Below are 18,234 nucleotides of genomic sequence, written 5' to 3'. Positions count from 1 at the left end.
TAGACAGTATACAGATGGCAGCCGTCACTATGTAACTATGCATAGACAGTATACAGATGGCAGCCGTAACTATGTAACTACGCATAGACAGTATACAGATGGCAGCCGTCACTATGTAACTACACATAGACAGTATACAGATGGCAGCCGTCACTATGTAACTACGCGTAGACAGTATACAGATGGCAGCCGTCACTATGTAGCTACGCATAGACAGTATACAGATGGCAGCCGTCACTATGTAACTACGCATAGACAGTACACAGATGGCAGCTGTCACTATGTAACTACGCATAGACAGTATACAGATGGCAGCCGTCACTATGTAACTATGCATAGACAGTATACAGATGGCAGCCGTCACTATGTAACTACACATAGACAGTATACAGATGGCAGCCGTCACTATGTAACTACACATAGACAGTATACAGATGGTAGCCGTCACTATGTAGCTACGCATAGACAGTATACAGATGGCAGCCGTCACTATGTAACTATGCATAGACAGTATACAGATGGCAGCCGTCACTATGTAACTACACATAGACAGTATACAGATGGCAGCCGTCACTATGTAACTACACATAGACAGTATACAGATGGTAGCCGTCACTATGTAGCTACGCATAGACAGTATACAGATGGCAGCCGTCACTATGTAACTACGCATAGACAGTATACAGATGGTAGCCGTCACTATGTAGCTACGCATAGACAGTATACAGATGGCAGCCGTCACTATGTAACTATGCATAGACAGTATACAGATGGCAGCCGTCACTATGTAACTACACATAGACAGTATACAGATGGCAGCCGTCACTATGTAACTACACATAGACAGTATACAGATGGCAGCCGTCACTATGTAACTACGCATAGACAGTATACAGATGGTAGCCGTCACTATGTAGCTACGCATAGACAGTATACAGATGGCAGCCGTCACTATGTAACTATGCATAGACAGTATACAGATGGCAGCCGTCACTATGTAACTACACATAGACAGTATACAGATGGTAGCCGTCACTATGTAACTACACATAGACAGTATACAGATGGCAGCCGTCACTATGTAACTACACATAGACAGTATACAGATGGCAGCCGTCACTATGTAACTACGCATAGACAGTATACAGATGGTAGCCGTCACTATGTAGCTACGCATAGACAGTATACAGATGGCAGCCGTCACTATGTAACTATGCATAGACAGTATACAGATGGCAGCCGTCACTATGTAACTACGCATAGACAGTATACAGATGGCAGCCGTCACTATGTAACTAGGCATAGACAGTATACAGATGGCAGCCATCACTATGTAACTACGCATAGACAGTATACAGATGGCAGCCGTCACTATGTAACTACACATAGACAGTATACAGATGGCAGCCGTCACTATGTAACTAAACATAGACAGTATACAGATGGCAGCCGTCACTATGTAACTAAACATAGACAGTATACAGATGGCAGCCGTCACTATGTAGCTACGCAAAGACAGTATACAGATGGCAGCCGTCACTATGTAACTACACATAGACAGTATACAGATGGCAGCCGTCACTATGTAACTACGCATAGACAGTATACAGATGGCCGCCGTCACTATGTAACTACGCATAGACAGTATACAGATGGCAGCCGTCACTATGTAACTACGCATAGACAGTATACAGATGGCAGCCGTCACTATGTAACTACACATAGACAGTATACAGATGGCAGCCGTAACTATGTAACTACGCATAGACAGTATACAGATGGCAGCCGTCACTATGTAACTACACATAGACAGTATACAGATGGCAGCCGTCACTATGTAACTAAACATAGACAGTATACAGATGGCAGCCGTCACTATGTAACTAAACATAGACAGTATACAGATGGCAGCCGTCACTATGTAACTAAACATAGACAGTATACAGATGGCAGCCGTCACTATGTAACTACACATAGACAGTATACAGATGGCAGCCGTCACTATGTAACTACGCGTAGACAGTATACAGATGGCAGCCGTAACTATGTAACTACGCATAGACAGTATACAGATGGCAGCCGTAACTATGTAACTACACATAGACAGTATACAGATGGCAGCTGTCACTATGTAACTCAGCGTAGACAGTACACAGATGGCAGCCGTAACTATGTAACTACGCATAGACAGTATACAGATGGCAGTCGTCACTATGTAACTAGGCATAGACAGTATACAGATGGCAGCCGTCACTATGTAACAAGGCATAGACAGTATACAGATGGCAGCCGTCACTATGTAACTAGGCATAGACAGTATACAGATGGCAGCCGTCACTATGTAACTACACATAGACAGTATACAGATGGCAGCCGTCACTATGTAACTACACATAGACAGTATACAGATGGCAGCCGTCACTATGTAACTACGCATAGACAGTATACAGATGGCAGCCGTAACTATGTAACTACGCATAGACAGTATACAGATGGCAGTCGTCACTATATAACTAGGCATAGACAGTATACAGATGGCAGCCGTCACTATGTAACTACACATAGACAGTATACAGATGGCAGCCGTCACTATGTAACTACACATAGACAGTATACAGATGGCAGCCGTCATTATGTAACTTCGCATAGACAGTATACAGATGGCAGCCGTAACTATGTAACTACACATAGACAGTATACAGATGGCAGCCGTCACTATGTAACTACGCATAGAAAGTATACAGATGGCAGCCGTCACTATGTAACTACGCATAGACAGTATACAGATGGCAGCCGTCACTATGTAACTACGCATAGACAGTATACAGATGGCAGCCGTCACTATGTAACTAGGCATAGACAGTATACAGATGGCAGCCGTCACTATGTAACTAGGCATAGACAGTATACAGATGGCAGCCGTCACTATGTAACTACGCATAGACAGTATACAGATGGCAGCCGTAACTATGTAACTACGCATAGACAGTATACAGATGGCAGCCGTCATTATGTAACTACACATAGACAGTATACAGATGGCAGCCGTCACTATGTAGCTACGCATAGACAGTATACAGATGGCAGCCGTCACTATGTAGCTACGCATAGACAGTATACAGATGGCAGCCGTAAATATGTAACTACACATAGACAGTATACAGATGGCAGCCGTAACTATGTAACTACGCATAGACAGTATACAGATGGCAGTCATCACTATGTAACTACGCATAGACAGTATACAGATGGCAGCCGTCACTATGTAGCTACGCATAGACAGTATACAGATGGCAGCCGTAACTATGTAACTACACATAGACAGTATACAGATGGCAGCCGTAACTATGTAACTACGCATAGACAGTATACAGATGGCAGCCGTAACTATGTAACTAGGCATAGACAGTATACAGATGGCAGCCGTCACTATGTAACTACGCATAGACAGTATACAGATGGCAGCCATCATTATGTAACTACGCATAGACAGTATACAGATGGCAGCCGTAACTATGTAACTACGCATAGACAGTATACAGATGGCAGCCGTCATTATGTAACTACACATAGACAGTATACAGATGGCAGCCGTAACTATGTAACTACGCATAGACAGTATACAGATGGCAGCCGTCACTATGTAGCTACGCATAAACAGTATACAGATGGCAGCCGTAACTATGTAACTACACATAGACAGTATACAGATGGTAGCCGTAACTATGTAACTACGCATAGACAGTATACAGATGGCAGTCGTCACTATGTAACTAGGCATAGACAGTATACATATGGCAGCCGTCACTATGTAACTACGCATAGACAGTATACAGAAGGCAGCCGTCACTATGTAACTACGCATAGACAGTACACAGATGGCAGCCGTAACTATGTAACTACGCATAGACAGTATACAGATGGCAGCCGTCACTATGTAACTACACATAGACAGTATACAGATGGCAGCCGTAACTATGTAACTATGCATAGACAGTATACAGATGGCAGTCGTCACTATGTAACTAGGCATAGACAGTATACAGATGGCAGCCGTCACTATGTAACTACACATAGACAGTATACAGATGGCAGCCGTCACTATGTAGCTACGCATAGACAGTATACAGATGGCAGCCGTAACTATGTAACTACACATAGACAGTATACAGATGGCAGCCGTAACTATGTAACTACGCATAGACAGTATACAGATGGCAGTCGTCACTATGTAACTACACATAGACAGTATACAGATGGCAGCCGTAACTTTGTAACTACGCATAGACAGTATACAGATGGCAGTCGTCACTATGTAACTACGCATAGACAGTATACAGATGGCAGCCGTCACTATGTAGCTACGCATAGACAGTATACAGATGGCAGCCGTAACTTTGTAACTACACATAGACAGTATACAGATGGCAGCCGTAACTATGTAACTACGCATAGACAGTATACAGATGGCAGCCGTAACTATGTAACTAGGCATAGACAGTATACAGATGGCAGCCGTCACTATGTAACTACGCATAGACAGTATACAGATGGCAGCCGTCACTATGTAACTACGCATAGACAGTATACAGATGGCAGCCGTAACTATGTAACTACGCATAGACAGTATACAGATGGCAGCCGTCACTATGTAACTACACATAGACAGTATACAGATGGCAGCCGTAACTATGTAACTACGCATAGACAGTATACAGATGGCAGCCGTCACTATGTAACTACACATAGACAGTATACAGATGGCAGCCGTAACTATGTAACTACGCATAGACAGTATACAGATGGCAGCCGTCACTATGTAACTACACATAGACAGTATACAGATGGCAGCCGTAACTATGTAACTACACATAGACAGTATACAGATGGCAGCCGTCACTATGTAACTACGCATAGACAGTATACAGATGGCGGCTGTATCACTGCTCACATTTGTTTTGCTGTTGATGTGAGCTACACTTTGATCAGGCATAATTGCCCCTAGTCATACCTGGGCTATGGTAATTACCAACCTTGCCAGATCTGTCACTTGTCTATTCGCTCCCTGCCTGAAATTCCTGTAGTATGGGGGTAACTCCTTGCTCATGGGAATCTGAATGCTTGCAAATACCTTCTGTTTAGGATAACATCATTGCTGTTGTCATAGTTCTTTTAGCAGAGGGACTTTCCAGCTACTTTTCACTTCAGTCTCCCCCAAAGCATCCCTGACATTCTTTTATCACTCACCAATGCTCATCCCTGTAATAATCTCTCCCTCCTCCATAGGCTGCTGATCACTCCTCACGGATGTCTCTTGTTCTTCCTCTGGAACCACAGCGGTTACATCTTCTCCCCCCTAAGTGCACAAAATGAGAGGCAATTTACATTGTGACCACAGATAACAGCAGACACAGCAGGAAACAATGTCACACCGCCTGGGGTCTCTGATGGCGTACATACAGTTAGGCTGCTGGGAGATTTGGTCGCAGGGTAACGCAGGAAACCGGCTCACCCTACTCCTGCACAAGTCCCGGCGTCGCCCAAATTACTGACTGAGCACCACTATAGCTGTAATATCCCATTACGGCCTATGGCGGCGCTGGCTACACCCAAATCTCCAGCAATGTTCTTACAGCGCTCCCTCTGATGGCCCTCAGTCCCACCTACCTGATCATGGTGGGGGATGGAAAGGTCTTCCTGTGTGCAATCCTGGGAATAAAGAGGACCTGTACATCTCTCTGGTGGGTTTCTGTTACTGGATACATCTGTAGGAAACACACACACTGACTGAATACATTGTCTCTATGTGTTTATCAGATGATGGGGGATCTAGGTGGCCAATCCTGGGAATAAAGAGGACCTGTACATCTCTCTGGTGGGTTTCTGTTACTGGATACATCTGTAGGAAACACACACACTGACTGAATACATTGTCTCTGTGTGATTATCAGATGATGGGGGATCTAGGTGGACAATCCTGGGAATAAAGAGGACCTGTACATCTCTCTGATGGGTTTCTGTTACTGGATACAGCTGTAGGAAACACACACACTGACTGAATACATTGTCTCTATGTGATTATCAGATGATGCGGGATCTAGGTGGACAATCCTGGGAATAAAGAGGACCTGTACATCTCTCTGGTGGGTTTCTGTTACTGGAGACATCTGTAGGAAACACACACACTGACTGAATACATTGTCTCTATGTGATTATCAGATGATGGGGGATCTAGGTGGACAATCCTGGGAATAAAGAGGACCTGTACATCTCTCTGGTGGGTTTCTGTTACTGGATACATCTGTAGGAAACACACACACTGACTGAATACATTGTCTCTATGTGATTATCAGATGATGGGGGATCTAGGTGGATAATCCCGGGAATAAAGAGGACCTGTACATCTCTCTGGTGGGTTTCTGTTGCTGGATACATCTGTAGGAAACACACACACTGACTGAATACATTGTCTCTATGTGATTATCAGATGATGGGGGGATCTAGGTGGGCAATCCTGGGAATAAAGAGGACCTGTACATCTCTCTGGTGGGTTTCTGTTGCTGGATACATCTGTAGGAAACACACACACTGACTGAATACATTGTCTCTATGTGATTATCAGATGATGGGGGGATCTAGGTGGGCAATCCTGGGAATAAAGAGGACCTGTACATCTCTCTGGTGGGTTTCTGTTACTGGATACATCTGTAGGAAACACACTGACTGAATACATTGTCTCTATGTGATTATCAGATGATGGGGGATCTAGGTGGGCAATCCTGGGAATAAAGAGGACCTGTACATCTCTCTGGTGGGTTTCTGTTGCTGGATACATCTGTAGGAAACACACACACTGACTGAATACATTGTCTCTATGTGATTATTAGATGATGGGGGATCTAGGTGGACAATCCTGGGAATAAAGAGGACCTGTACATCTCTCTGGTGGGTTTCTGTTACTGGATATATCTGTAGGACACACACACTGACTGAATACATTGTCTCAATGTGATTATCAGATGATGGGGGATCTAGGTGGACAATCCTGGGAATAAAGAGGACCTGTACATCTCTCTGGTGGGTCTCTGTTACTGGATACATCTGTAGGAAACACACACACTGACTGAATACATTGTCTCTATGTGATTATCAGATGATGGGGGATCTAGGTGGACAATCCTGGGAATAAAGAGGACCTGTACATCTCTCTGGTGGGTTTCTGTTACTGGAGACATCTGTAGGAAACACACACACTGACTGAATACATTGTCTCTATGTGATTATCAGATGATGGAGGATCTAGGTGGACAATCCCAGGAATAAAGAGGACCTGTACATCTCTCTGGTGGGTTTCTGTTACTGGATACATCTGTAGGAAACACACACACTGACTGAATACATTGTCTCTATGTGTATAGCAGATGATGGGGGATCTAGGTGGACAATCCTGGGAATAAAGAGGACCTGTACATCTCTCTGGTGGGTTCCTGTTACTGGATACATCTGTAGGAAACACACACACTGACTGAATACATTGTCTCTATGTGATTATCAGATGATGGGGATCTAGGTGGGGAATACCAGGAATAAAGAGGACCTGTACATCTCTCTGGTGGGTTTCTGTTACTGGATGCATCTGTAGGAAACACACACACTGACTGAATACATTGTCTCTATGTGATTATCAGATGATGGGGGATCTAGGTGGACAATCCTGGGAATAAAGAGGACCTGTACATCTCTCTGCTGGGTTTATGTTACTGGATACATCTGTAGGAAACACACACACTGACTGAATACATTGTCTCTATGTGATTATCAGATGATGGGGGATCTAGGTGGACAATTCTGGGAATAAAGAGGACCTGTACATCTCTCTGGTGGGTTTCTGTTACTGGATACATCTGTAGGAGACACACACACTGACTGAATACATTGTCTCTATGTGATTATCAGATGATGGGGGATCTAGGTGGACAATCCTGGTAATAAAGAGGACCTGTACATCTCTCTGGTGGGTTTCTGTTACTGGAGACATCTGTAGGAAACACACACACTGACTGAATACATTGTCTCTATGTGATTATCAGATGATGGGGGATCTAGGTGGATAATCCTAGGAATAAAGAGGACCTGTACATCTCCCTGGTGGGTTTCTGTTACTAGATACATCTGTAGGAAACACACACACTGACTGAATACAGTGTCTCTATGTGATTATCAGATGATGGGGGATCTAGGTGGATAATCCTAGGAATAAAGAGGACCTGTACATCTCCCTGGTGGGTTTCTGTTACTGGATACATCTGTAGGAAACACACACACTGACTGAATACAGTGTCTCTATGTGATTATCAGATGATGGGGGATCTAGGTGGGCAATCCTGGGAATAAAGAGGACCTGTACATCTCTCTGGTGGGTTTCTGTTACTGGATACATCTGTAGGAAACACACACACTGACTGAATACATTGTCTCTATGTGATTATCAGATGATGGAGGATCTAGGTGGACAATCCTGGGAATAAAGAGGACCTGTACATCTCTCTGGTGGGTTTCTGTTACTGGATACATCTGTAGGAAACACACACACTGACTGAATACATTGTCTCTATGTGATTATCAGATGATGAGGATCTAGGTGGACAATCCTGGGAATAAAGAGGACCTGTACATCTCTCTGGTGGGTTTCTGTTACTGGAGACATCTGTAGGAAACACACACACTGACTGAATACATTGTCTCTATGTGATTATCAGATGATAGAGGAATCTAGGTGGACAATCCTGGGAATAAAGAGGACCTGTACATCTCTCTGGTGGGTTTCTGTTACTGGATACATCTGTAGGAAACACACACACTGACTGAATACATTGTCTCTATGTGATTATCAGATGATGGGGGATCTAGGTGGGCAATCCTGGGAATAAAGAGGACCTGTACATCTCTCTGGTGGGTTTCTGTTACTGGATACATCTGCAGGAAACACACACACTGACTGAATACATTGTCTCTATGTGATTATCAGATGATGGGGGATCTAGGTGGACAATCCTGGGAATAAAGAGGACCTGTACATCTCTCTGGTGGGTTTCTGTTACTGGATACATCTGTAGGAAACACACACACTGACTGAATACATTGTCTCTATGTGTTTATCAGATGATGGGGGATCTAGGTGGGCAATCCCAGGAATAAAGAGGACCTGTACATCTCTCTGGTGGGTTTCTGTTACTGGATACATCTGTAGGAAACACACACACTGACTGAATACATTGTCTCTATGTGATTATCAGATCATGGGGGATCTAGGTGGACAATCCTGGGAATAAAGAGGACCTGTACATCTCTCTGGTGGGTTTCTGTTACTGGATACATCTGTAGGAAACACACACACTGACTGAATACATTGTCTCTATGTGATTATCAGATGATGGGGGATCTAGGTGGATAATCCCGGGAATAAAGAGGACCTGTACATCTCTCTGGTGGGTTTCTGTTACTGGATACATCTGTAGGAAACACACACACTGACTGAATACATTGTCTCTATGTGATTATCAGATGATGGGGGAATTAGGTGGACAATCCTGGGAATAAAGAGGACCTGTACATCTCTCTGGTGGGTCTCTGTTACTGGATGCATCTGTAGGAAACACACACACTGACTGAATACACTGTCTCTATGTGATTATCAGATGATGGGGGATCTAGGTGGACAATCCTGGGAATAAAGAGGACCTGTACATCTCTCTGGTGGGTTTCTGTTACTGGAGACATCTGTAGGAAACACACACACTGACTGAATACATTGTCTCTATGTGATTATCAGATGATGGGGGATCTAGGTGGACAATCCTGGGAATAAAGAGGACCTGTACATCTCTCTGGTGGGTTTCTGTTACTGGATAAATCTGTAGGAAACACACTGACTGAATACATTGTCTCTATGTGATTATCAGATGATGGGGGATCTAGGTGGACAATCCTGGGAATAAAGAGGACCTGTACATCTCTCTGGTGGGTCTCTGTTACTGGATACATCTGTAGGAAACACACACACTGACTGAATACATTGTCTCTATGTGATTATCAGATGATGGGGGATCTAGGTGGACAATCCTGGGAATAAAGAGGACCTGTACATCTCTCTGGTGGGTTTCTGTTACTGGATACATCTGTAGGAAACACACACACTGACTGAATACATTGTCTCTATGTGATTATCAGATGATGGGGGATCTAGGTGGACAATTCTGGGAATAAAGAGGACCTGTACATCTCTCTGGTGGGTTTCTGTTACTGGATACATCTGTAGGAAACACACTGACTGAATACATTGTCTCTATGTGATTATCAGATGATGGGGGATCTAGGTGGACAATCCTGGGAATAAAGAGGACCTGTACATCTCTCTGGTGGGTCTCTGTTACTGGATACATCTGTAGGAAACACACACACTGACTGAATACATTGTCTCTATGTGATTATCAGATGATGGGGGATCTAGGTGGACAATCCTGGGAATAAAGAGGACCTGTACACCTCTCTGGTGGGTTTCTGTTACTGGATACATCTGTAGGAGACACACACACTGACTGAATACATTGTCTCTATGTGATTATCAGATGATGGGGGATCTAGGTGGACAATCCTGGTAATAAAGAGGACCTGTACATCTCTCTGGTGGGTTTCTGTTACTGGAGACATCTGTAGGAAACACACACACTGACTGAATACATTGTCTCTATGTGATTATCAGATGATGGGGGATCTAGGTGGATAATCCTAGGAATAAAGAGGACCTGTACATCTCCCTGGTGGGTTTCTGTTACTGGATACATCTGTAGGAAACACACACACACTGACTGAATACATTGTCTCTATGTGTTTATCAGATGATGGGGGATCTAGGTGGACAATCCTGGGAATAAAGAGGACCTGTACATCTCTCTGGTGGGTTTCTGTTACTGGATACATCTGTAGGAAACACACACACTGACTGAATACATTGTCTCTATGTGATTATCAGATGATGGGGGATCTAGGTGGATAATCCCGGGAATAAAGAGGACCTGTACATCTCTCTGGTGGGTTTCTGTTACTGGATACATCTGTAGGAAACACACACACTGACTGAATACATTGTCTCTATGTGATTATCAGATCATGGGGGATCTAGGTGGACAATCCTGGGAATAAAGAGGACCTGTACATCTCTCTGGTGGGTTTCTGTTACTGGATACATCTGTAGGAAACACACACACTGACTGAATACATTGTCTCTATGTGATTATCAGATGATGGGGGATCTAGGTGGATAATCCCGGGAATAAAGAGGACCTGTACATCTCTCTGGTGGGTTTCTGTTACTGGATACATCTGTAGGAAACACACACACTGACTGAATACATTGTCTCTATGTGATTATCAGATGATGGGGGAATTAGGTGGACAATCCTGGGAATAAAGAGGACCTGTACATCTCTCTGGTGGGTCTCTGTTACTGGATACATCTGTAGGAAACACACACACTGACTGAATACACTGTCTCTATGTGATTATCAGATGATGGGGGATCTAGGTGGACAATCCTGGGAATAAAGAGGACCTGTACATCTCTCTGGTGGGTTTCTGTTACTGGAGACATCTGTAGGAAACACACACACTGACTGAATACATTGTCTCTATGTGATTATCAGATGATGGGGGATCTAGCTGGACAATCCTGGGAATAAAGAGGACCTGTACATCTCTCTGGTGGGTTTCTGTTACTGGATACATCTGTAGGAAACACACACACTGACTGAATACATTGTCTCTATGTGATTATCAGATGATGGGGGATCTAGGTGGGCAATCCTGGGAATAAAGAGGACCTGTACATCTCTCTGGTGGGTTTCTGTTGCTGGATACATCTGTAGGAAACACACACACTGACTGAATACACTGTCTCTATGTGATTATCAGATGATGGGGGATCTAGGTGGACAATCCTGGGAATAAAGAGGACCTGTACATCTCTCTGGTGGGTTTCTGTTACTGGATACATCTGTAGGAAACACACACACTGACTGAATACATTGTCTCTATGTGATTATCAGATGATGGGGGATCTAGGTGGACAATCCTGGGAATAAAGAGGACCTGTACATCTCTCTGGTGGGTCTCTGTTACTGGATACATCTGTAGGAAACACACACACTGACTGAATACATTGTCTCTATGTGATTATCAGATGATGGGGGATCTAGGTGGACAATCCTGGGAATAAAGAGGACCTGTACATCTCTCTGGTGGGTTTCTGTTACTGGATACATCTGTAGGAAACACACACACTGACTGAACACATTGTCTCTATGTGATTATCAGATGATGGGGGATCTAGGTGGACAATCCTGGGAATAAAGAGGACCTGTACATCTCTCTGCTGGGTTTATGTTACTGGATACATCTGTAGGAAACACACACACTGACTGAATACATTGTCTCTATGTGATTATCAGATGATGGGGGATCTAGGTGGACAATTCTGGGAATAAAGAGGACCTGTACATCTCTCTGGTGGGTTTCTGTTACTGGATACATCTGTAGGAGACACACACACTGACTGAATACATTGTCTCTATGTGATTATCAGATGATGGGGGATCTAGGTGGACAATCCTGGTAATAAAGAGGACCTGTACATCTCTCTGGTGGGTTTCTGTTACTGGAGACATCTGTAGGAAACACACACACTGACTGAATACAGTGTCTCTATGTGATTATCAGATGATGGGGGATCTAGGTGGATAATCCTGGGAATAAAGAGGACCTGTACATCTCCCTGGTGGGTTTCTGTTACTGGATACATCTGTAGGAAACACACACACTGACTGAATACATTGTCTCTATGTGATTATCAGATGATGGGTGATCTAGGTGGACAATCCCGGGAATAAAGAGGACCTGTACATCTCTCTGGTGGGTTTCTGTTACTGGATACATCTGTAGGAAACACACACACTGACTGAATACATTGTCTCTATGTGTTTATCAGATGATGGGGGATCTAGGTGGACAATCCTGGGAATAAAGAGGACCTGTACATCTCTCTGGTGGGTTTCTGTTACTGGATACATCTGTAGGAAACACACACACTGACTGAATACATTGTCTCTATGTGATTATCAGACGATGGGGGGTCTAGGTGGACAATCCTGGGAATAAAGAGGACCTGTACATCTCTCTGGTGGGTTTCTGTTACTGGATACATCTGTAGGAAACACACACACTGACTGAATACATTGTCTCTATGTGATTATCAGATGATGGGGGATCTAGGTGGGCAATCCTGGGAATAAAGAGGACCTGTACATCTCTCTGGTGGGTTTCTGTTACTGGATACATCTGTAGGAAACACACACACTGACTGAATACATTGTCTCTATGTGATTATCAGATGATGGGGGATCTAGGTGGACAATCCTGGGAATAAAGAGGACCTGTACATCTCTCTGGTGGGTTTCTGTTACTGGAGACATCTGTAGGAAACACACACACTGACTGAATACATTGTCTCTATGTGATTATCAGATGATGGGGGATCTAGGTGGGCAATCCTGGGAATAAAGAGGACCTGTACATCTCTCTGGTGGGTTCCTGTTACTGGATACATCTGTAGGAAACACACACACTGACTGAATACATTGTCTCTATGTGTTTATCAGATGATGGGGGATCTAGGTGGACAATCCTGGGAATAAAGAGGACCTGTACATCTCTCTGGTGGGTTTCTGTTACTGGATACATCTGTAGGAAACACACACACTGACTGAATACATTCTCTATGTGATTATCAGATGATGGGGGATCTAGGTGGACAATCCCGGGAATAAAGAGGACCTGTACATCTCTCTGGTGGGTTTCTGTTACTGGATACATCCGTAGGAAACACACACACTGACTGAATACATTGTCTCTATGTGATTATCAGATGATGGGGGATCTAGGTGGGCAATCCTGGGAATAAAGAGGACCTGTACATCTCTCTGGTGGGTTTCTGTTACTGGATACATCTGCAGGAAACACACACACTGACTGAATACATTGTCTCTATGTGATTATCAGATGATGAGGATCTAGGTGGACAATCCTGGGAATAAAGAGGACCTGTACATCTCTCTGGTGGGTTTCTGTTACTGGAGACATCTGTAGGAAACACACACACTGACTGAATACATTGTCTCTATGTGATTATCAGATGATGGGGGATCTAGGTGGGCAATCCTGGGAATAAAGAGGACCTGTACATCTCTCTGGTGGGTTTCTGTTACTGGATACATCCGTAGGAAACACACACACTGACTGAATACTAGTCTCTATGTGATTATCAGATGATGGGGGATCTAGGTGGGCAATCCTGGGAATAAAGAGGACCTGTACATCTCTCTGGTGGGTTTCTGTTACTGGATACATCTGCAGGAAACACACACACTGACTGAATACATTGTCTCTATGTGATTATCAGATGATGAGGATCTAGGTGGACAATCCTGGGAATAAAGAGGACCTGTACATCTCTCTGGTGGGTTTCTGTTACTGGATACATCTGTAGGAAACACACACACTGACTGAATACATTGTCTCTATGTGATTATCAGATGATGGGGGATCTAGGTGGACAATCCTGGGAATAAAGAGGACCTGTACATCTCTCTGGTGGGTCTCTGTTACTGGATACATCTGTAGGAAACACACACACTGACTGAATACACTGTCTCTATGTGATTATCAGATGATGGGGGATCTAGGTGGACAATCCTGGGAATAAAGAGGACCTGTACATCTCTCTGGTGGGTTTCTGTTACTGGATACATCTGCAGGAAACACACACTGACTGAATACATTGTCTCTATGTGTTTATCAGATGATGGGGGATCTAGGTGGACAATCCTGGGAATAAAGAGGACCTGTACATCTATCTGGTGGGTTTCTGTTACTGGAGACATCTGTAGGAAACACACACACTGACTGAATACATTATCTCTATGTGATTATCAGATGATGGGGGATCTAGGTGGGCAATCCTGGGAATAAAGAGGACCTGTACATCTCTCTGGTGGGTTTCTGTTGCTGGATACATCTGTAGGAAACACACACACTGACTGAATACATTGTCTCTATGTGATTATCAGATGATGGGGGATCTAGGTGGGCAATCCTGGGAATAAAGAGGACCTGTACATCTCTCTGGTGGGTTCCTGTTACTGGATACACCTGTAGGAAACACACACACTGACTGAATACATTGTCTCTATGTGATTATCAGATGATGGGGATCTAGGTCGACAATCCTGGGAATAAAGAGGACCTGTACATCTCTCTGCTGGGTTTATGTTACTGGATACATCTGTAGGAAACACACACACTGACTGAATACATTGTCTCTATGTGATTATCAGATGATGGGGGATGTAGGTGGGGAATCCTGGGAATAAAGAGGACCTGTACATCTCTCTGGTGGGTTTCTGTTACTGGATACATCTGTAGGAAACACACACACTGACTGAATACATTGTCTCTATGTGATTATCAGATGATGGGGGATCTAGGTGGACAATTCTGGGAATAAAGAGGACCTGTACATCTCTCTGGTGGGTTTCTGTTACTGGATACATCTGTAGGAGACACACACACTGACTGAATACATTGTCTCTATGTGATTATCAGATGATGGGGGATCTAGGTGGACAATCCTGGGAATAAAGAGGACCTGTACATCTCTCTGGTGGGTTTCTGTTACTGGATACATCTGTAGGAAACACACACACTGACTGAATACATTGTCTCTATGTGATTATCAGATGATGGGGGATCTAGGTGGACAATCCTGGGAATAAAGAGGACCTGTACATCTCTCTGGTGGGTTCCTGTTACTGGATACATCTGTAGGAAACACACACACTGACTGAATACATTGTCTCTATGTGATTATCAGATGATGGGGGATCTAGGTGGACAATCCTGGGAATAAAGAGGACCTGTACATCTCTCTGGTGGGTTTCTGTTACTGGATACATCTGTAGGAAACACACACTGACTGAATACATTGTCTCTATGTGATTATCAGATGATGGGGGATCTAGGTGGATAATCCTAGGAATAAAGAGGACCTGTACATCTCTCTGGTGGGTTTCTGTTGCCGGATACATCTGTAGGAAACACACACACTGACTGAATACATTGTCTCTATGTGTTTATCAGATGATGGGGGATCTAGGTGGACAATCCTGGGAATAAAGAGGACCTGTACATCTCTCTGGTGGGTTTCTGGTACCGGATACATCTGTAGGAAACACACACACTGACTGAATACATTGTCTCTATGTGTTTATCAGATGATGGGGGATCTAGGTGGACAATCCTGGGAATAAAGAGGACCTGTACATCTCTCTGGTGGGTTTCTGTTACTGGATACATCTGCAGGAAACACACACACTGACTGAATACATTGTCTCTATGTGATTATCAGATGATGGGGGATCTAGGTGGGCAATCCTGGGAATAAAGAGGACCTGTACATCTCTCTGGTGGGTTTCTGTTACTGGATACATCTGTAGGAAACACACACACTGACTGAATACATTGTCTCTATGTGATTATCAGATGATGGGGGATCTAAGTGGACAATCCTGGGAATAAAGAGGACCTGTACATCTCTCTGGTGGGTTTCTGTTACTGAATACATCTGTAGGAAACACACACACTGACTGAATACATTGTCTCTATGTGTTTATCAGATGATGGGGGATCTAGGTGGGCAATCCTGGGAATAAAGAGGACCTGTACATCTCTCTGGTGGGTTTCTGTTACTGGAGACATCTGTAGGAAACACACACACTGACTGAATACACTGTCTCTATGTGATTATCAGATGATGGGGGATCTAGGTGGACAATCCTGGGAATAAAGAGGACCTGTACATCTCTCTGGTGGGTTTCTGTTACTGGATACATCTGTAGGAAACACACACACTGACTGAATACATTGTCTCTATGTGATTATCAGATGATGGGGGATCTAGGTGGACAATCCTGGGAATAAAGAGGACCTGTACATCTCTCTGGCGGATTTCTGTTACTGAATACATCTGTAGGAAACACACACACTGACTGAATACATTGTCTCTAAGTGATTATCAGATGATGGGGGATCTAGGTGGACAATCCTGGGAATAAAGAGGACCTGTACATCTCTCTGGTGGGTTCCTGTTACTGGATACATCTGTAGGAAACACACACACTGACTGAATACATTGTCTCTATGTGATTATCAGATGATGGGGGATCTAGGTGTGCAATCCCAGGAATAAAGAGGACCTGTACATCTCTCTGATGGGTTTCTGTTACTGAATACATCTGTAGGAAACACACACACCGACTGAATACATTGTCTCTATGTGATTATCAGATGATGGGGATCTAGGTGGGGAATACCAGGAATAAAGAGGACCTGTACATCTCTCTGGTGGGTTTCTGTTACTGGATACATCTGTAGGAAACACACACACTGACTGAATACATTGTCTCTATGTGATTATCAGATGATGGGGGATCTAGGTGGACAATCCTGGGAATAAAGAGGACCTGTACATCTCTCTGGTGGGTTTCTGTTACTGGATACATCTGTAGGAAACACACACAATGACTGAATACATTGTCTCTATGTGATTATCAGATGATGGGGATCTAGGTGGACAATCCTGGGAATAAAGAGGACCTGTACATCTCTCTGGCGGATTTCTGTTACTGAATACATCTGTAGGAAACACACACACTGACTGAATACATTGTCTCTATGTGATTATCAGATGATGGGGGATCTAGGTGGACAATCCTGGGAATAAAGAGGACCTGTACATCTCTCTGGTGGGTTTCTGTTACTGGATACATCTGTAGGAAACACACACACTGACTGAATACATTGTCTCTATGTGATTATCAGATGATGGTGGATCTAGGTGGACAATCCTGGGAATAAAGAGGACCTGTACATCTCTCTGGTGGGTTTCTGTTACTGGATACATCTGTAGGAAACACACACTGACTGAATACATTGTCTCTATGTGATTATCAGATGATGGGGGATCTAGGTGGACAATCCTGGGAATAAAGAGGACCTGTATATCTCTCTGGTGGGTTTCTGTTACTGGATACATCTGTAGGAAACACACACTGACTGAATACATTG

General features: G+C 43.8%; 1 protein-coding gene across 1 annotated transcript in view; it reads right to left on the bottom strand.

Annotated features, from left to right (window-relative positions):
* LOC137543706 (zinc finger protein 250-like) overlaps positions 1-18,234 on the bottom strand; it is a gene marked incomplete at its 3' end in the record, with an annotated part of 183,048 nt that overhangs the window by 14,855 nt on the left and 149,959 nt on the right. Inside the window, exons 5-6 of the mRNA XM_068264828.1 lie at positions 5,668-5,765; positions 5,248-5,356 (exon numbers count right to left, since the gene is read on the bottom strand). Coding sequence (XP_068120929.1) covers positions 5,248-5,356; positions 5,668-5,765 — 207 coding nt within the window. The remainder of the gene's footprint in view (positions 1-5,247; positions 5,357-5,667; positions 5,766-18,234) is intronic.

Source organism: Hyperolius riggenbachi, unplaced genomic scaffold, assembly GCF_040937935.1.
Source record: "Hyperolius riggenbachi isolate aHypRig1 unplaced genomic scaffold, aHypRig1.pri scaffold_172, whole genome shotgun sequence".
In the NCBI taxonomy this organism is placed as follows: domain Eukaryota; kingdom Metazoa; phylum Chordata; class Amphibia; order Anura; family Hyperoliidae; genus Hyperolius; species Hyperolius riggenbachi.
Note: the sequence above shows the minus strand (reverse complement) of the source record. Positions and strands in the feature narration are given on the sequence as shown.